At 45.0% G+C, this 21,592-nt stretch overlaps 1 protein-coding gene across 6 annotated transcripts in view; it reads right to left on the bottom strand.

Moving 5' to 3' along the window:
- Positions 1 to 1,811: 1,811 nt before the first annotated feature.
- ENC1 (ectodermal-neural cortex 1) overlaps positions 1,812 to 21,592 on the bottom strand; it is a 39,806-nt gene continuing 20,025 nt past the window's right edge. For 4 of the 6 annotated variants that reach the window (XM_050716495.1, XM_050716496.1, XM_050716497.1 and 1 more), the window contains 2 exons: positions 8,639 to 10,451; positions 1,812 to 4,990 (listed from right to left, as the gene is read on the bottom strand). In XM_050716495.1, coding sequence (XP_050572452.1) covers positions 8,670 to 10,439 — 1,770 coding nt within the window. In that variant the 5' untranslated portion in view covers positions 10,440 to 10,451 and the 3' untranslated portion in view covers positions 1,812 to 4,990; positions 8,639 to 8,669. Of the gene's footprint in view, positions 4,991 to 8,638; positions 10,452 to 10,595; positions 10,615 to 14,999; positions 15,283 to 21,592 lie in introns of those variants that run through there. The other 2 variants (XM_035553647.2, XM_035553645.2) reach the window with 2 other exon arrangements.

Genomic DNA, 21,592 nt, shown 5'->3' with positions numbered 1-21,592 from the left:
GCGCTCCAGCAGCCACCTGAGCCACTGCCAGCATGAGGGGCTGCTGGAAGAGCTGTGGGCTGCTGCACGCCAGCCAGCCCAGGGCCAGAGACTGATGCCAGGAACAGCCAGCACAGGCAGAGCCTTTGGGGCTTGTCCAGGTCAGGGCTGACCATGCAGGTATGCCTGATGGAGCCTTGTGCAATGCTGGCAAATTGATACCTTTCTGCTCACTCAAGACTTTTATTGTCCGTACTCATCATGCCCTGCAGGTGCTGATGCCCTGCAGGTGTCTAGTTTCCAGATTATCAGCTATATTTCAAATTTAAATGCAAATTATCCGTTTCAGATTCTCACCATACGTATTGGATGTCCAGTGTGAGTCTTCTCCATTCAGAACCAAGCAAAGGGAGCTTGAATCCACGGTGGTATGAAAGCTCCCCAGTAAGGACCCACACACCCTAAAATGACATCAGCGAATCAGGGCACATCAGTCTGTTCATGCCCAGGGCTGCTTAGCCCAGACCCTGGCAAAATGTAAATCCAAAAAATGCAGTTTATTGTCCAGCAAAGAGCTTCCAATGAACACTGTAATCAATGTAACTTTTCCCTATTCCGTGAGATGGCTGATTTCTTCCAATACCCTTCGTATCTCAAGATTCCCTAAGGCAAGCATCCACTCCCCCAGCCAAGACTGATTTGTGGATACCTCAAACACAGGGAAAGTGAGCAGTGCCTAGGCCTTGTAAGCCACTTAATATTGTGAGCCTGACTTTTCGGTGATGAAAAACACCCTGAAGAATTCTGTGACTTTCAAGGGGTAGCTACAGGAATTTTGATATAAATAAAATTAGAAGATTTCAGAAAAGTTAATTCCTGCAGAAAGCAATACTTCCTGCTACTTCTTTACCTTTCTCTACATATGCTGAATAAGCACTGCGAGTTTACTTTCAGGGCCAGAATCCAGGCCATACAGGCTGATGACAGCAACTGAAGCACCAGTGTCTTCCTTGCTCTGCGCTGTGGCCTGTGGAGGCCTCCTTTTCTTTTTCCTTCTTTAGGGCTGTAGAAGGAAAGGAACTGGAGAGCAGGTAGTGGGGGAAAAAAAAAAAAAAAAAAAAGCAAGTAAGAAAGGTCTTGCCCCTTCGCACCAAAGCAATGTACTGGAGAAAAACCCTCTTCTAGGCAGGAAAGCAGGCCGGCACTTAGCAGACCTGAGGAACTGAACTTCCAGGGTATGTGCTGCTGTATAACGTTATTTTAGATCTGGACAAAGGTAAGGGACATCTTATGGCCAGAGAGGTGCCAAGCCAACATAGAAGATCAATAGCATAAATATATATATATATATATAAAACATGTAAATGAGCTTAATAGATCAAAGACTTTGGCTCTGTGTATATATTATATATAACAACTGGAATGTTTTATACACAGCCAGCATTTTTTTTTTTCCTGGCAAATAATTACGAAGGATTCGAGATCCTTAATACTGCTTCCAAGTCATATCAAGCACTAGCTGAACTGTACAGCAAGCACCAGCAAACTTGCATTTCCTGTTCTTAAATGTTTTGAGGCTCTCAGAGGTTTAGCTGCTGAACTTTGAGATACAGATCATAGTAACAGCAGCAGAACAGAACAAAGGGAGGGGAAATGCAACTGAAGCAGAAGCTTAAACCAAAGCAGTAAACTGCATGTTGTTGACGTCCTTTTATTAAGAGGACATGAAAAGAACATTATAATGGATTCAAAACATTGGGGGATGGAGAGGAAGGGGGGGTGGGAAGGGGGAAGAGACAACACTTTAAACAAGTCATAGAATCATACTTCCATGGAGAGAAAATCTCAAATAATTTATTGACCTTCAGTTTCACATTGTGAAAAAAAAAAATATATATGCAAGTTTTACAAAACCTTAAGACATAGTAGCAAACAAAATGACACAACATAGACATTTTACTTCTTCACTTGTACAGTTTTCTTTTAGTACATGAACCACATCTTCAATAGCCAGGAAAGGGAACATTATTCTGCTCTAATCACTCTTATTCAGACAGGTGTCAGACCTAGAGAAAAGGGGCTGCACAATTATACCAGAAGAGGAAGGCTGTCCTTTGTTACATGTTTCTACAGCAACCAGCCTGCAAAATAAGAGGAACCTTCTCGTCTTATGCCAAGGTTTTTGTGTGCACTCCGTTGTGAACTGCACTCGCTTCAAAGCGCGGGGTGTTCAGCAGGACGGGAATGGTCCAGCAGCCAGCCAGGATTCCCACACCAGTTCAGAGCAAGAGCCCAGCGTATTTATTCCCTGCAGAGCCAGAGGCCCACCCTGGCCCCAGCTTCCTTCAGCCTACACACAGGAATTAGTATCGAGGGCTTGAAAGCAGACCACAACTTTGGAAACAGCTGCAGAAAACTCATCCTGCTTTCGGAAGCTGCACGGTGCCGCGGAGCATTTGTGCTACAAGCTAAGCAGAGAGGTGCAGGGCAGCTCCACGTCCGTACTGTAATCAGTTTGACAGGGAAAAACAGGTCTTGAACCTGTACGCCCTTATTCAAGGAAAGGGGCCCTGGGGGACCTGGTTCTTCACTTCCTCGTACCTCATGTAGTCACTAGCACCCGGGGAGAGGACATGCAAAACACGGGATGTCTGATGTGATAGCTCACTTTGCACTCGCGGGAGCAACCCACAAGATGCGAGGCACCAGCAGTTCAAGCCTTCAGCAGGGCAACCTGTGCAAGCTAAGGGATACAGAGGGAAGATCTATCCTACCTAAGATGTTTTCCTATTGCTTGAAAGCCAGCTAGGAGAAAGGAACCAATGATGGGCAGAGGGAGGTTGTGGGTTTACACACTTTTTTATTCTATCATTTCAACAAATCAGTTTAACCAGAGGAACTATAACTGTTTGCATCTAGCTGGGCCTCACCCTTAAAAAAAAAAAAAAAAAAAAAAAAAAAAAAAGCTGCTAATGCCTTTGCTAATTTATATTGTCTCAGTATTCACAGAACTCCAAGTACTCTATTTCTGAAATGTAAGGGTCTACTCCAAACACCAAGTCAAACTTAAGGCAGCACAGAGAAACTTCCAGTGACCAGTGTAACTACTTTCAGATGACAAAGCTTTCACAACTACAGCTACATCACTGTCACACAGAGAAAGGCAAGCATCACCAATGTGACTATTTTTGTTTTGCATGCACGCATGCAGCTGTTTACTTATAACGCAGCACACACCAACCATGTTACTGAATGTGCCAGTTAAGTTGGGCTCCAGAAACATTTAGAAAAAAACACGGTACAATACATGCTTCATAACAGAATCTGGCAAAGAAAGCACCTGTGAAAAACAAGCTTCTGAAGTCCAGAAGGAAAAGAGTAGGTTTGTGTCTATCTCAAGAGCAGACAGAAAAAAATATATTTAAAAGTAAAAGTTTAGTTTCTCAGGACTGTACCTGATGCTCCTGAGCAACCAAGTGTTTACATACATACCTGACTATGGAAAAGAAAAGGCAGAAGAGTCTGAGGCTTGTTTTTAAGACTAGGAGTTTTGAAATTCATTTTCTATCCCCATGGGAGTTTTGCTAAAGCACTTGGGTCTTTCACACCTGCCCACTCAGATGATCATCTGAAATCCAAGTTGATGAGGCAATCTGGTCAGTGCAAAATTGCTGCTCTTTTTTCCTTATTTTTTTATTAAAAAAAAAAAAAAAGACTTCATCACTAAGATATCTTGAGGTTTTTTGCTTTTATTCTTGAATCAGCCACACTCCACTTATTCAGGTTGATGTGGCTAATATTGAAAGTATCCCCTTTTCTAATCCAATAAATAAATAAATAACTTTGGACAACAACTTCACCTGGGCTTGGTATCCAGAAGCTATTCCACAGTATTTGCGTTGCAATCAGGTAGCTGCACAAAGAGAGAGCTGCAAGTGATTTTGGGTATTTCCAGATTAGAAACTGAAAGGCATGACCAGCAAACGGCATGTAGCAAGGACACCATCTACAAGACACACCGCAAGCAACCTGGGGAGCTGGTGGCCTGAGAAAGTGACCTCCATGGCTTCTTCCTTTAGTATGGGTGTAATTTAAGATCCTGCCTTGTAATCCTTCCATTTCCAACCAGGAAGCCACCCCTCCCTCCCATCCTCCCACCTCCAACCATTACCCAGCAGCTTTCTTTCTTTGTGCAGCAGAGCAAGTCAGCGATCACAAAATGTGCAAAACATACGACAATTCACACAAGCCCTTACAACATGAAGACAATTGCAGGCATTGTTTCAGCATGCAAGCACAGAACAATAAATAACTACATCTACAACAAGTAACATAACAGGAATGGGACAGTCTGAATTACTTATAAATACAGGGAGGAAAGGGAACAATGAGCATTTGGGGGATGTCACTTTTGTTCGCCACTGTTGCAAGAACATTTCACCACTGTGTTCTTCCTTATCTAGTGGGAGGTTGCTCGCTGCATGTTGCAGCATGGGGTCCAGGAGATGCTGTAGGCGCTGCCCACAGACCAGCACACTCCAGTAAGCGGAGTTCTCCAGCCGTACCGCTGTCTCTTCACCCACAGCGGCATCGCACTGCTTCAGACCTGGCCTGCTTCCCCTGCAGCTGGAGCTGGCACTTCAAGCCGTCACAAAGGGAGGTGACAACCATTTCAAATTTCACATACAAACAGCAGAGTCCACGGAAATCAAGAGTTGCGTGCTGCACAGCTCAGAGAAGTCCTGTCTCTTTTGAAGGACTGAATAATAGTGGCATTAATCCACAATTACTAGCACAAGGACCAGATCATAGGTTCATTCATTCATACTTAAACCACGTGCTGAAGCACTGAAGACAGTTTTTTCCTCCCATTCCTTCATGTCTAGGTTAGGTAATTTACAAGGTGCAGATGATTTTCTTCAAATGCAAGAGACGCTGAACGATTCTTCTTCATTAAAACCATTTCTCCAGATCTGAGGTTCCAATTCTCTTCTCCAAATAATGGAGGCAACTAAAACCATGGGGACAAAGAGAGAGAGAGATTGAGAGGAGGCTTAAAAGGTTTTGCTGAGACAATGTACCATAAGGTTTTTGTTAGACGTCAAAGAAAATCTAAAAGCTAGGCTTAGGATACAATCCAGTTGATGGGCTTCCCCGCCCCCTGTCACCTTAGCGTTCATGTGTAATAGCCAACTACTGATAAATAAACCAGCCATGACACAATTATTTAGGGTCAGATTCTGCCTTATTAGACCTACTTAGCAAACTATCCCACTGACCCCCAGAAAGGGGTCAGTTAATTTTTTGGCTATAAATCCAGTCATTGGAAAGCTAAATCAAACTGGCCTAATGCTGCTTCACACGATGGGCTCTGCGTCCTGCATACTTTAACATTTCCATGTTACCGCAGAATTAACACTTCAGTGTCCAGGGTCTGTGGATTTGTTTTAAGTGAAATAAGCTTGTGCATTTCTCTTCTACAGAAGCTCAGCTGCGCACAAAGCTTTTCTGTCACTGGGCCACAGCAAACCTGGCTGGAATAAAGCAGAAGGAGAGGTGAAGGTGTCTCACCCCAATGCCTCCTTTTTACCATGAAGAACTCTGAATTGAATTTATTCACTGTATAGAAAGGGTCATATTAATCCCCCTACTAAAAACATCTCTGCTATTCATTAGAGCAGAAATCTGCTTCATCTCTTTTCACACAGCAACGCACCACGCATCAATAATTCTATCCTGGAGTCTTTTATAAAAATTGATTGTTCAATGAAAAATTCAGCCTTTGGATGCTGAGATTGTGCTTTCCTTTTTCACTTTGAAGCCATATTAAAATGCCAGCTTCCAAACCATCATCAGCTCGTTAACAGTCATTTCTGACGGCACTGCTAGCATTTTCAGAGTCAAATCCTCCATCCCTACAATGCCAAGAAGCCCCAGTGAACTCACAGTTCCTTTCAACATACCAAATCCCTCAAGCTGTTATGTTTAAGGCACAAAAGGGAACACTTACAGGAAACATAGAAGCCTATGTAACAACCCCAAGAATCATGCCTTTTTGCAGTTTGGGGCTTGAAACAGGCTATCTTTATTACACCCAAAAAAAAAAAAAAAGTCTCTGCATTTAGTGTTGATTAGTGCTTTCTAGACTTTCTTCAAGGTAGCGTGTCATTCTTCCCATTGAAGCACATACACAAACACTGAAGCTAAAACAACCTTTCCTGTTATGGGATGAACTTTATATATATATATATATATACAAAATGATTCAGAAACAAAGAAAAAATATCCCCAACCTACTCAAAAGCCCCAGGTTTGAGGAAAGGGACAAAGCAGACTAGTCTTCCTAAAAGCTGTCAGACTGGGGCCACACAGCGCCATAAAAACAGAGGGTAATCAGAAGTAATTTCCTTTTTGTCCCTCCCACCCACTGACAAAGCAGCAGGAGTCAGTGGAGGAAAAAAAAAAAAAAAAAAAACTACTTGCTGGATGAGCACACAGAATTGGAGAGATTTCAGTCTGCAGTTGCATTCATTCAGTTATCTTGTGTGTAAGTGAAGCTAAAGTAATGGCTTCTAACAAGATATTGCAAAGCAAATGAAAGCTTTTTGCACCGCTATATTCTGAGGACGTGCTTTCAAAATAAAACACGCCATCTCATGCACTGTAAATGTTAGAACAATTAAGTCAGTCTCTGAAGAATAAGTCAATATTTTTCTTGGCACAGATGTGAGTCCAGGCATACAATACTACTGTTCTGATAACACTGAGAACTGCTGGAAGTGAGTAGTAGTAGGAATTGACCAAGGATGTTGTTCCCAGGTAGCGGGGAAGCCACCGCACAGAAATCAAGCCTTCTGCCTGCTCTCCGTCAAGCGGTGCGGTTACCCCAGCACCTCGGATGTGGTGAGCCTCAATGGTTTGCCCTGCCTTCTCAAGACTAGGTCTGGGAAAAACAAAGGAGATAAAACAGCCCAATTTCACATGAGATTTCTGTGGTGACCTGCTGCTTCGCAGGCCTGTATTCTCTACTCAGAGCTCCCAGTCGGCTGAAAGACAACTGCAAGGCGAATCCTCAGTTAACCCGGAAGATTACAGAGTGAAAGGGACTTCACAGCCACCATTAAATTCCTGAGTGTATTCTTTTATCTACACTGCTTCAAAGACATTTGGGCTTGACATTTATTGCAAGAGTTGGGCAAATGTCTCCAGCTGCAAAACTTAACAGAAAAAAAAAAAAAACAACACACCACCATGGTCTGAACCCAGGGAGTCTCTAAACATGAGCTGTTCTTCCTAATTTCTGGAGAACCTATTTCATTTGCACCTCTAGGTAACTTAGATGCAAATGCAAAGCTCATGTAATTATTTCAGCTGCATTGATTTGTCTTGTACATTCTAACCAGCCTGCCTTCATAGTCCCATTGCACACAGTTCAAATCCAAAACCAAGTTACCACTCACAGGGCACACAGATTATTTAGGATTAAGAACGCCACTACGCTTCTTTGGTTGGCTGGTGGTAACTGCGATTCTGTCCTGAAGTCTCTCAGGGGGAGAAAAGCAATACAAGAACACTAGCAGGAGTCTGCCAGATCTGTTGCAAAATACAGACTAACAGTTCTGGAAAATGTCAGTAACATATTTTATGTGATGCAACACTTGGAAGGATAAAAATTAGGAAAAGCGGGAAATGGTTGAAACAGGTAGCAGTCTAGCATGAAAAAAAAGTTTTGAAAGATGTTGGCAATATGTGTAGGTACCCAGATTTATTTATTTATTTAATGAATATTTTCTCCCTTCCTCCTAAAAATCAGAAATTTACAAGAACCAAACAAGTGAGGCCAAATAGAGACTTAACTTGTGAGAAGACACATTGCTGAAGTTGCATCTGGTAAGAGCTTGGCCCATTATGTATAATTAAATTGTTTTGGAACAGCGTGTGCTATAGACTGGTAATTATTTCAGCCAGCAATATTAATTATATGTCTTCCTGACACTACATCTAGTCCAACATATATGTCCATAAATATTTTGAAAAATATGTACTTTAAAGTGTATCAGTGGGCCAAATTCAACCTTAGTCCAGGCAGGTGCGACCTTGCTGTCTAGGTGAGATAGAAAACCAGGCCTGAAGTGCTCGTAAAACACCTTTCATGGATGTAAGTCAGCAAGTTTCCCCAAAGGGGAAAGCACGCTGCTTGCCTGGAAATGCAAGTGAATTCACTATCATGCTTCAGATCAGGATTTACAATCCCTGCTACTGGATATACAGCGACCTGACTTGTGCAGTCAGGAAAATAGCACGGAACCCTTGCTTAGCATGCATTTGGTATTTAAATGCAGAGCGGGATTCAGGGTTCAAAAGATTCTCTGCATTTCCCCACTAGCACAGCGTCTAGCAAAAATAACATTTTTCAACATCTAAATCATGCAGCAACAGGCTCCATAAAGAGCAGTGGATGCAGAGAATGTAGCAAACTACTTGCAGCACCTGGCTTTGTCACAGCCTCAGTGTCTGGCTTACAGCAGCCCGTGAATGTATGTGCCTCATCGCTCCGGCTGCGCCCGTGGATTGCATATACTCACCCTCCCCAGAGCTGCGGCTGAAAAGCTTTGTGAAAAACATTATTACTGTGGAATTTAAAGGTGCTGTTTCTTACCTGATAATTTCTAATTGCAACACACACACAATTATGAGGGGAGGTGCTTCCACGTGCTGACAAACGCCGTGGGAATTAGCGAATAGGGCACGGTTGTTATGCTGTTCCATACATCTAACGTGGGATCATAGCAGTCCAACGTTTTGCATCGCTGAATGCCGAAGTAGCCTCCAACAACGTACAGCTTGTTTCCAGATGCCACTGCATGGCAGCTCATTCGCTTGGCTGTCACATCTCCCACCTTAGTCCACTGGTACGTCTCGCTGTTGAATTTATAAGCGGAGCATGCAGAGAATTCGGTATCTCCACCCATAATAAAAATCTGGTTACCCAGAACAGCTGCAGCTGTGTAGCGCCAGGGCTGGGGGCAGGTGGCTGGTACTGTCCATCTGTTTTCACACTGATCATAGCACTGAACTTTGGGCAGCTTGTCGTGGCTAACACTGGTACCTCCGAAAGCAAACAGCTTAAGCTTCGCACTGACTACAGCTGCGTTGCTCACTCCCTCTCGCAGCGGGGCAACCATGGTCCATTTGTTGGTGACGGGGTCATATTGTTCGACTTGCTTTAAGGATACTGAAGGGGAAGCTGGAAGGCAACCCGTTGCTGCGGTGTGTCCTCCTACGACATACAAGCAGTGCTTCAGCTCGGCAGAGCCATGCCCAAACCGAGCTACCAGCATGGGAGCAGCCTTCGACCACTCCTCATGAAGAGTGTCATACACCCACACATCTTTGGAGACTCCATTTTCTGATCCCCGTCCCCCAGTGATATACACTTTGCAGCCTATGGCACAAGCGCTGAACTCTTTCCGCGGACTCGGTATGTCAGCCTTTGGAATGATCTCCTTTGCCTTTTGGTCCACCAGGTACAGCTTGTCACACATAAAGGTTTGGCCACCCAAAAGAAAAAGCGAATGGCCAGTTTTACGGGGCCTGGCACACAGACTAGTGACTACTCCATCATTCTGCAAGATCTTTAACTTGCATCGTATCGACTCTTCTACTATCTCTTTGCTTTTCCTTTGCTTGGTGATAAGTTCTTCCATTGCCACATTCTCCATGAGGTATATGGCTGGCAAGAGGGCCAGCCTCACCGTCTGCAAGAGCTCGGGCAGATAGCAGTGACGCTTACTCAGGTCGTAGTTGACCCAGTTGATAGCTGATTCATATACCAGCCTTTCATCTTCTGTTTCTAATTCTTCACTGGAAAGGAGCTGCACTACCATGTCTTTGGGCAGCTGGAGGAAGTCTTCGCTTTTACTAATACTCTGGAAGTTGCTAAGGCACATCCTCCAAGAGAGTTCATAAAGCTTGGTGCACTGGTGAGCATCCGACAGCAGCAGCATGCCGAGACAGTTGGTGGGATGAAGGTTTTTCTCCAGAAACTCTGCACAAGCATCCCTAATGTCCTGGAACTCCAGCATGTCGCCGGCCTCCAGCAGCGACTCTGCGTTCTCCTCGTTGATGATAACCCTGGAGGAATACGCATAGTCCAGAAGCAGCTCCAGGACTTCTGGGTGAATGGAGTTATGGAAGTTGACTTCACTGTCCTGGCTCTCTTTCAGCCCCCCACTGAACATTGCTTCAAAATAGCGGCTGCAAGCAGCCAGAACGGCTCTGTGGCAGGGGAATGACCTGTTTCCAGCATGGAGAAGTACATCTGTAAAGAGACGCTGTTGACGCAGAAGGTTCAGGTGAGTAAGGACACTATCAGCATAGGATGACTTGTGGAATAAGTATATGTTTATGGAGCCAGTACTGGCCCTAGATTTGCGATTTTCATGCATGCTGACTGACATTTTCTTCTACACCTACAAACAAACAAACAAAAAAAATTAATACGATTAATTAGACAAATAATTTCATTGTTCAAAATCAAAAAGCTTATCTATTATTTACTATAAGATGGGAAAAAGCCCTAATTTATAGATGAGTGGTCAGAGAATTGCATCTACCTTTGGCATGTGTTTATTTTTTCATTAGATGAGTTTCATAAATGACATACTCCAAATTTGTTGCCCAAGAGCAGGTTTATCTTGGGAAACCTGATCTCCAGCTTTCATAGCAATATAGTGTAAGCATGTAAGTCAGAGGAGAAAGAAAAGGAACCAGGACTGATTTTCTCACCCTTCCCCAGCCGAGACCAGCTGATTCATTACATATGTACACATGCACATGCTTGAAACATTCTCCTGTACTGAATCATAGCAGGAAGAGCTACCAGACAGAACACCTAAGGAATGTCAAAAGCTGCATGGGGAACAAAAAAACTACTAATCCCATTAGGAAGCTTCGCTTTAGTATAATGATTCCATATGCAACAGCAGAGAATGAAAAAGGGTAACCTTAAAAGGAAAACCTAGCAAGGATCATAGGTTTAAACTTGCAAAACCCTTAAAAAAATATATTATGATTGTATTTCAGAGATTACATCTTGAACTCCGACAGCAGCTGCCTGCTGTAATGATACAGCATTTATGTGGCCAGAGTCAGCAAAAAGATGTGTTTTCACTGCCAGCTGAAGCCACTGAGGCATCGCCGTGATGGAGCTACTTTAAGAGTCGGGTACTCAGAGCACAAGCCATTGAGAGCTGCTGGTTACTTTTGAGGTGTGGAGGAGACATAAAACACAAGGCATACCCCATACTGTTCTACTCCTCACAAACACAATGCTGTTCAGTCTCTCTCTGGAGATGAGTATTCCTGTTATCTGCCATGATATGTAGGCTTACGTGTGATTAAAGGAGCAAGATTCCAGATTTAATTTAGAGTTGAGCCAAAACAGAGTGGAGTACATGGAAACTGAGGAATACTGGCAACCATAAAAAGACAATGGCCAAAAAGCCACAGTGCAAGTAAGAGATGAAGCATATGGAGCCCAGTGCAAGCTATGGCTGTGATTGCGACTGTAATCGTCTCACTTCTCTCTGCAGAGGAAGCTTGGAGAAAGAAGAAAACCAGACGTCCCTTATAACTACGATATTCTCATGCTCAGAGTCCCTTTTACTGCACTTTCAAATAAGGAATGGGGCGAGAGCCTACCTGGGAGGCTCCCAGTGCTCAAAGTCAGAGCATGACCCGGGGCTGCCTGTGGAGGTGTTTAACGTGGATGCACTTCCCTCTCTCACAGACTCAAACATTTTCATATTCCTGAGGATGTTTAAGCAGTACAGTACTGTACAACTCTATTCCTGCATTTCACACTTAAAGATGACAAAAGAGGTTGAAAACCCTCAAAAAACTTTACTAAATACATCTGTTTTTCTAGGTTCAGATGACCAGAACCTTCAACAAAATCAACAGCATAGATGATTCATTTGGCCAACAGACTCCATTTCAGAATATCCCATTCATGCATATGGAATATACACACACTCATCAACAAATGCAGAGTAGATGCAGCATAGTCAGCACCATCCTCCTCCCTAAATAATATACAGAATAATCAATTTGTCAGATACAACAGCAAGTTTTTGATATACCTTTCACTTCAGTCACAGGGAAAAAAATAAACCACCCTCAAGCCAACACCAATTAAGAAACAAAGAGACACCTTACTGCAAAACTACCATAACCCATTTCCTTTAATCCGCAAAACAACTTCCCTGGTGCAGTTTAACTAGGATTGAAAAGAGCAAGCAATACAGCTCAGTAAACAGTACTCAATCCAAACTCCTCCAAAACTGCAAGGAACACTTCCCATCAGAGCCACAAGGCAGAGTATCTGGCTCACTCTACCATGCAAAAGTTTGGAAAGGTGTTTTAAAACAATGTTCCCTAGACCAGCCTATGCAATGCATTAACACTCAGCACAGAGCAACTTAGGGAGGATGGCACATCCTCACAGCACAAATCCTTTTACAAGAAAAATGAAATCATCTTTAATGCAATTGTATTAACTGGCAGAGAGTCTGGCAAATAAAGACTGAGATGCCATTCAAGGATCCTGAACACTAATCTTGGGCTAAAATTACTCACTTAATCTATAGCCAAAAAGATTACACTGACCATACACTCTCAGGTTGAAACTGCTGGAACTGAAGGATTACAGAAAGGGTCATGGCTCAAAACATTAGCACACAAACCGTGGGGAGACACAGATGGGAAGGGGAACCCTTCACCAGCAAAGAATCCCCTGCAAGTTTTTAGAACTTCCACAGACTTTACCTTTTTAAATGCCATTACCATGCAATGCGCAGCATTTCCTAGATCTCTGCAGCTTGGCTTTCCTCACACTGAGGAACTAATCCTGCAAGGTCTCCTTTGCCAGGGAGCAGAATGGGAGCTAAACACCCACTGATCAGAGACAACAGAGTTGCCAGGATCTGAAGACTGAAGATGCTCACTGCCCCCTTCCTCTCTCTCCCAGTTAAGTGATTGTGTAGACACCACAGCCTAAGCGTGCCACGATCTCTACAGCATGCCAGGAAACACGATTCTCCTCCTGTACCCCTATATGCTGGAGGAACTCAGAGTACACTGAAAACTTTCTTATTCCATGCACACAGGGTTCAGAAACAGGGCTAGTAAAGTTCACGTCAAAGGCTGCAAACCCAGGCGTTCAGGTCTTCCACGGGGCTCTGCACTCCTGCAAGCACCACTTGTGAAGGATCGCTCAGAATGAGCCCACAACCACAACAAAATAGATGCAAACTTAAAAAACCCACCCTGCAGCTAAGCACACGTTGGAGGCTAGTGAGCTACAGACCGTATGCAGAGGGGAGGAACAGATCACTGCACGTTTCCCAAGCCCACCCACAGCCACAGTAACAAACCCTACTGTTAAAAAATAGCGAGATACGCTCTCAAACTGCTCCTGAGAAAGGCATTCAGCATTTCACCCCAGTAAAACAGAAGACTGTGTCTTTCAGCGAGCGATGTCAAGTCTTATGAACCACTTGCCCATTTCACATACCCTGGTCTTTAACTGTGCCAGTAACTTCGCTTTTATCATCACAATGTCATCTATTGAGAAGAATTCAAAGTATGCCAATTCACATTTAAGATAAGCTAACATATTTCCCCAAACAGAACAAAGATACATATCTATACGCATCTCTTTCCTCCGCTGTGGTTGCCGAGATTAGCTCACACATGGACTAGTCAAACACCCTTAAAGGCAACTATCACAATTTACTAACGAGCAGTGTTTCTGTAAGCATCCTTTAGCAGATTCTAACAATTAGCTGGCTCCAGAATCTCACTAGAATATTAAACGGCATAAATGACATCTCTGATTTCTCTATTTGCTGCTGGAAATTATGCAAGCCTCAAATTCTTCAGCGGAGGTAATTTACAGTCAGTGAGCAAGTGTTCATCTTGAATAAAATGAGTCAACTCCCTTCAGGCAACTTTTCCTTAGAAATAATAATATTTGTATGTAAAAGACAAGAAGTGGTCAGCAAATTACAGATATAGATTTTATCTAGGAACAGAGGTTCAACCAAGACTTTGATTTATAATTACACTTCAACAGGCTACTTGTCACAGCAGCCCAGTAGTAAACACTACTTTAAGGCTAAACAACAGACTCCCTGCCCTACTTCTTTGGAGCTCTGCAGCATGCAGGTCTCTGCCTAAACCAAGTGTGAAAATAGGTATTTTCAAATTACTGACACAGCCACGGTGCAGAGCCATTTTACTACGACCCTGTAATTACTTGGGGCTGGTTGAATTTTGTGCAGGATCAGTGAAACGGCTGGAGGGGAGGCAGTCTGCTGTACGTCCCATTGATTTAACCGGTCCTGCTTTCAGCCGCTAACCCCGCAGCGCTGCCACCAGCCCCGCAGATCCGAACCCTGATCCTGCCCCAGCTCCTCCAGGAGGACCTTGGCGGCTTCCTGGGACCTGCGGCGAGGCGGAAAGCGGAGCACGCTGCTCCTGCAAGGAATGCAGCGCTGCTCACCGCACGCAGACAAAGAAACCCGGCTCTGGATTCCCCGCAGCTCACCCGGTCGCGATGCCCAAGCGACTCCCCCTCTGAAACCAAAACTTCAGGCTTCCTCCCGAGACACAGCGCGAGGAGCCCGGCCGCCTTGCGCTGTCCTTTACCGAGCCACCACCACGTGCAAAACTTTCTGCTCGGGGGCAGGCGGAGCCGCTCCGCAGCCAGCCCCGCGGCTCACGGTCCTTCCCCACCGCCCCCGGGGGGTGCCGCGACCCCCGGCAGGGCTCCCCGGGGACGGCGGGGTCCCCCGGTGACCGACACCGGCCCATCACCGGCATCCCGGGGACGGGCCGTGCCCGGGGCGCAGCGCGCCCGCGGAGCCCCCTACCCCAATCCCCCCGTCCCGGAGCGCTGCGGAGCCCTCCCGCCTCCCTTCCGCGGCCGCGCAACAGGTCGCCGGGCACCGACTTACAGCGGCGGCGGCGGCTCCGCGGCGTCCCCTGTGCCTCCGCGGCCGGCGCAGCGCCGCGCATGGGAGGGCAGCGGGGCGCGGAGGGGCGGCCGGGCAGGCTGCGCTGCCGGGCGGAGGTGGTGCCGCCGGAGGGAGGCGGGCCGAGGAGGGAAGGAGGGGAGAAGGACGGGAAGGAGAAGGAGGAAAAAGAAGAAAGGGGCGGCCGCTGCTGCTTCTGCTGCTGCTGCTGCTGCTGGCACCGCCGGGCCGCAGCTCTGCCCCGGCGGCGGAGCGGGGAAGGGGTATATGGGCGGGGGGCGGGCGGACAGCGCATGCAAAGCGGCTGGGTGACACCCGGGGGAGGGACGTGGGGAAAGCGGGCGGCAGCACCACCGCCAGCACCGCCAGCACCAGCACCAACACCAGCAGCAGCAGCGCCGCTGTCACGTAAGCCCGCATCCCGCATGGGGCGGCGGGGAAAGGCGCGGGGCTCCCGCGGGTCCCGCAGCGGCCGAGGGGGAGCGCTCCGCTCGGCAGACGGGGAAGATAACCGGGCGGGGTGTGGGACAAGAAGCCGGGCTCCCGATGTGCGCGGAGCCCCGCGGAGGATGCGCGGAGCCCCGCGCCGAAGGGTCCCGAGGGCTGCGAGCGCCGCGCTGCCCCTCGCCCCGCCGGGCGCTGCACCGCGCCGCCTGCAAGCTGGAGCCTGGCTCTAATTATTTGCCAATTAACCAAGTATGAGAAAAAAGGCTCTTGTGCAAAAAGGCCGATTTCGGAAATAAACATCTTCTAGCGGTGTTTACACAGTGGTATTGTGCAGCTCTCAACAACAACAAGATTAAAAATGCAGGACACCCTTCTACACTTTGTGCACAATGCTGATTTACCATTTGCTAACACAATTTACAGCAACAGCATTAGTCTAAAGAGCCTTCAAGGAAGATAAGCGCAGTTATTTGTGCCCACCAGCAGGAAACTCCTAGCTGTATGTAACAGTTCGCAGAATTCATTTGTTCCTCATAAAGAAATGTCACCTACGTCTCTCCTGTTGGAAAGAAGCCCTGTAAGCAATTCACCAACTTGCAGGGGGTTACTTGTATTCCTGCTGCTGGACTCCAAAGACTGCAGATAAGCACGCACTCAGCGTATAGCAGGACACATCTGAAATTCCAGAGTGCCAGGGGATGTATGCAAGCACAGAGAGCATGGCTAAGCAGAGAGCAGAAGAAAGAGTAATTTGTTTCATAGGCTATTTCTTTTTACAGTACTGTTTGATTATGACATGAAGAATTGGAGATTGCAAGGTCTGAAAATGTTGCATATCACTATGTAATAAAGTGTATTTCAAAGCTATCTAGGTGTGAGAAGCTCTTGGAAATTGTAAATGACCCTACACAAGGGGTATTCATGGACTCCGTGCTCACTTGAGTCAAGCAGGTCCAGTGGATTTTGAATTAGTCTGTGAATGTTTTGACCATTCTTGCACCACGGATTGTCCATATCACGAGTCTGGGTTCTTCCTTTCATCATAACATTTCCCATAAAATATTTTGATCCTGTTTTCTCCCAGTTTTCCCCAGAAAAGCCTGCAGAGATTCCACCCAAATCCTGCCCTAGTAGTGCTAATTCCACTGTGGTGAATTCTCCATAGTCTGGTATCAGAAAGTCAGATTTTATCATCCAATACAACTAAAAAACAAGGGATGCATCACTTCCTGCAGTGTCAGATCTGTTCTCCTCCCTTCAAACAGGCACACGATCACCATGAGTGAAAAACAGAAATGGCAATGTTACTGATCTATTGCTCAGCGATAACATCTGTGCCATAGGACTGATTTTGCTCATCGTGATGAGGAACGGTCAGTGAAAAATGAAGTCTGTAGAGAGGACAACGTACAAGGCTTACACAGCTGCTCACAGCTCACATATTTGAGCAATACTCTGGGTAACTAGAATGAGCTAGTAATCCTGTAACAGAGGGACCAGATGAAGTAGTGGTCTTCCTTGTCCTCCATAAAACAAGGAACCTGTTGAAGTTAATCAGGGCAGAATAACTGGATGAGGCAAGACATCATCTGTTAGGGAAACAGCTACATGGCCAGGCAGCCCCTTCTGCATGCATGTAAGTCAGCACACATGCAGTGTGTGAAACAGGGCTGCTGGTGGGAGCAGAAGGAGGAGGAGAACAAAAAGTAACCCTGTAGTCCTCTGCCAGTTCCACACCTGAAAGGCTTACAGACCACAACAGTGGTTCTCCTGAATGTCTTTCCATGAGCTCCTTTTCATACCAGGTGACAAACAGCATCCGTACCACCTCTGCTCCTCCCTGCACAGGGGTTAACACCAGGCAGCTCTGGTTGTAAATGCAGCTTAAAGCACATTTATAACAAGAATGCTTGCCTGGTTAGCATGGGAGAAATGCTCAACAAATTAACCAGGTCCAAAGCAAATCTTTGGCCCAGTTTAAATTGGTCTAAGTCAGGTCACATATAAACATGGTTCCGGTTGAGCCAGTTTGTAGATGGGCCAATCTGTATTTTGACACCGCTGAAAACAACGTTGGCCTAGCCTATCCCAGGACATAGTTTAACATGCCCACTGGACTAGTTTAAACATGTTTCTCCCAGTATTTGTATGCCACGATCTTTGAAGTGTTGCTAAATATCATGATTTTATCACAAATCACAATATAATTGGCATTTTTCTCAAAGCCTCAGCTTCTAGAGTCATGTGAAATTGATAATCTCTTAGGGTTTGCATTTATTTATTTATTTGTTTTAATAAAAAAGATTTAACAATGACTATGTGGAGTGGAAGTGTGGCCTTCAAAAACAGAAGGCGTACAAAACCCCAAATATTTTCTGTTTTAATCTCTGGAATTTTAAGTGCCATGTTTGACTCCAAAACAATTGGGGTAGCAAAAATTTCTTTGTTCAGCTCAAATCCAGCTTGCTATGCTTAGAAGCACTGCTGGTTTAACTAAATGAGTTTCACCTCACACTTTATTTAAATTGGCTTGGCTTCTGTGTTGAGACAAGTTCTTGGATTCTTGAATGTATAGCAAACCTTATAATACGGCTTTATTGACACTTAAAAGTTTTGCAGGCATGCCTTTGTAGCTAAAACATCTTCCAGACTACCCTAGCCACACCAGCAAGGGTTCTAATGCAGACAGAGCTCTACCAGCAAAATAATACATTTACCAGTGCAGGCTATTACATTCAAGAGATCGAAATTTTTGTTTTGTTTTGTTAGTATCAGCTGCATCTACACTAGCAGGGTTTGCCAGTACAGCTATCTTGGCAACCCTTTTAAATGCAAACAAGCTGTATGTGCCCGCAGCACAGACTGAGATCTCATTTTTAATGCTATTAAACAGCTGTGTCTTGGGCTTTTGCCTTGTTAGACTCTTTTAACCACATTATTTTGTTCAACTGCTAAATAAACAGCATGGGGTTAAATGTATTAGTGTAATTTATCTTCATTCCTTCCTAATTTACACTTCGAATGAATTAATTAGAATGATCTAATTAACACTGTATAATAGCAGTACCAGTGCCAGAGATCTCTCAGGGGGATGTGGCCAGGAACACCCCTCAGTGACCCACACCTGCTTTTCTTATCATTTGTCTTTGATGAGCTTCTCCAGTCTGGCCTAGAAACAGAGGTTTGGTTGATACAGCCCAATGTGGCATTGTGCTTGCTTAGTCCCAGAGACTATCTGAAGTGTCTGACGTGAGGTCAACATCCAACAATTCTTAGCAGCAATTATGCCAGCTTTTCCATTTGTTTTGAGGGGAGAAATCCTTCTTTGCCTTGTTCTCCTCACCTCTCTGTATACTGCTTTTTTCTAAAGGATTACATTCAGACCATCCCTTAGATGTCATTCCTGCATGGCATGGCAGCTCAGCGTGAAAAGAAAATGTCTACTGCTGTCTAGAAACTAGCACCGCTAAGGGGCAAATTTTTGTGTATATGACATGTACCTGCTACTCTCCAAAACAATTATACTGCCTCGGTGTGACAAATGGTTGTAAGGTGTGAGTCCCTTCTCTCTTGGAAAGAATATGAACACCAGAACATTTGTAGACAGTGAGCTATGGCATTATATAATGTATAAGAGAGAGGACATGTCAGGTCTTGGTTTCCATTTAAAAGTAAGTATGTTTTGCACAAAATGTTTTCAAAAAGGGTCATTGTGACTTTCAAATAATGTTATAGATGTGGATAACGTGTGGACTGGGTGAAAACTAGAAAGATTTTTAAGATTTCTTAATCCTTAGCAGAAACCCTGGGAAAAGCCTTACTGTTGCAGCTAGTCCAGAATTCACAACTCTGTGCTATTCGTACTGTGCAACGTACTGTGCAGTACGTATATACAGAAAATCACTATTGAGAGAAAATATGTCTTAGGTTATGAGGATAAGCCTTCCAGTTCAGCTTTTTGTAAAGTCCCTTTATGCATCTGATAATTTTCCAGTTCTTATTGCTCTCTAGATACCCCCAAAAGAGTCTCTGCTACCTAACTTTTATATTTTGTCTACTCCGTATTGCCTGGGCTCTCTCTTAGCAAGAAAAATCACTCTTGGTCAGTGAAGACAACAGTGATAATGACCCACTTTTGACCGAGTTGGATTAGCAAGGGGTCCCAATTATTTCTGGTATGCAAGCTACTTCCCACAGACATGTGGCCAAGAGCAGGACTGGGAGTACCGCTGCAAAGAGAGGTTGATGCCACTTCTGTCACCACTTGTGACATTCAGCGTCATCACTGTCACATTCAGCAAAAGTCTTAGCATCTTATCCATACATTCAGGAGATTTCTGTGCAGATCCTTGCTGCCTATTCCCCCCTCTGCACAGTGAATCCACATGGGTAGTTCCTCGCTTCTTTTCAGGAGCTATCTCCGGTCTCAGTGCAGACTCCAGGCTTGCAGCAGCCTCCCTCTGCTTCTCTCTTCCTAAGTAGCAGTGGCCCCCAGTGGTTACAGCTACGCCGGCTTCCCATTTCTGGTTATTCCAGTCTGTACTGAACAGCCTCCATGCTCTAACAGGAACGTGGCCTAAGGACTAGCGAGTTCCCCACATCTTCCAGTTCTGCTGGGACTATGGGCCAGTTCCTTCGCATCCCTTCCAACCCCTACACGCCTAAACTTGGAAACAACCAGTGCTGATCAGTCTCTGAGAATGTGGCTGTTTCTTACATTATCCATTAAAATGTTTAGGCTTTTAGAAGGGACTAGGTGATTCAAACAGAGAACAGTGTGTCATCTAGGGAAACCCCTAAACGATTGAGTATTTTGCTTGTTTTCACCTTTTACACTAGCATTGAAAGCAGGAAGACAACAATGTATTCATGCAAATGAATACATTTGGCTTTGTAAGGACAGCAATACACATCTAAGCAGCTATGCTTACATTCCTAAGTAGCAGTACACATTGAAATACAAGGTATTTAAGGCCTTTTAATACTTGAGGACCATTTAAGGTCTTTTATTCAAGGTATGTAAGGATAAGGACTTTTGACTTAATACAGAAACACATATATTTTTGGTGCTGCAACTTTTAGTCACTGAAGTTTGAAAACACAGACATCTGTGCATCCAAAAATTTACATTTTAGCTTGGGGACTTGTTACACTGTTCCCTTCACTTAAATACTATTTTGCCTGAAAATTAGAAGGGAACTCTCTCTTGAACTGTTCAGGCCTGCTGAACTGTCGAGCCAGATACTGACAGACAGCACCAAAACAAACAAACAAACAAAACCAGATAATGCATAGAAGCCGAATGCTTTCTGTCACAAATTTAGGAGAGAGTTTCAGCCTTTGTCAGGTAGGTAAGAGAAAGCATGAGAGAAGAAAACTTTCTCCTTCTTCTCTTTCTCAGTCCCTAGGAGACATTAAGCTAATCTGTCCTTATGGATATGTAAGTAGATCAGAACTTTGGGTAGAAGCTCAGGCTGCTCAACCTATGTATCAATGGTGCTAGCATCCACTGTACCAAATCAAAGTGAAGGCCAACACGCGTTTTTTTTTTTTTTCACAGAATCACAGAATGGTTGATGTTGGAAGGGACCTCTGGAGGCCATATGGTCCAACCCCCATGATCATGCAGGGACACCCATAACACGTTGCCCAGAACCATGTCTAAGGGGCTTTTGGAGATCACCAAGGATGGAGGAGACTTCACAAACACTCTGGGCAACCTCTGCTAGTGTTCAGTCACCCACACAGTAAAAAAGTGCTTCCTGATATTCAGGAGAAAACTCTTGTGCCCGTTGCCTCTTGTTCTGTCACTGGGCAGCACTGAAAAGAGCCTGGCTCCATCCTCTTTGCACCCTCCCTTCAGGTATTTATAGACATGGATAAGATCCCCCCTGAGCTTCCTCTTCTCCAGGCTGAACAGTCCCAGCTCTCTCAGCCTCTCCTCACAGGAGAGGTTCCTTCATCATTTCCATGGCCTTTCCTTGGGCTCTGTACAGTATGCCCATGTCTGTCTTCTACTGGGGGGCCCAGAACTGGACACAGCACACCAGGTGTGGCCTCACCAGTGCTGAGTAGAGGGAAAGGATCACTTCCCTCAGCCTGCTGGCAATATTTTGCCTAATGCAGCC

The sequence above is a fragment of the Cygnus atratus genome, chromosome Z (genome assembly GCF_013377495.2).
Source record: "Cygnus atratus isolate AKBS03 ecotype Queensland, Australia chromosome Z, CAtr_DNAZoo_HiC_assembly, whole genome shotgun sequence".
Lineage (NCBI taxonomy): Eukaryota > Metazoa > Chordata > Aves > Anseriformes > Anatidae > Cygnus > Cygnus atratus.
Note: the sequence above shows the minus strand (reverse complement) of the source record. Positions and strands in the feature narration are given on the sequence as shown.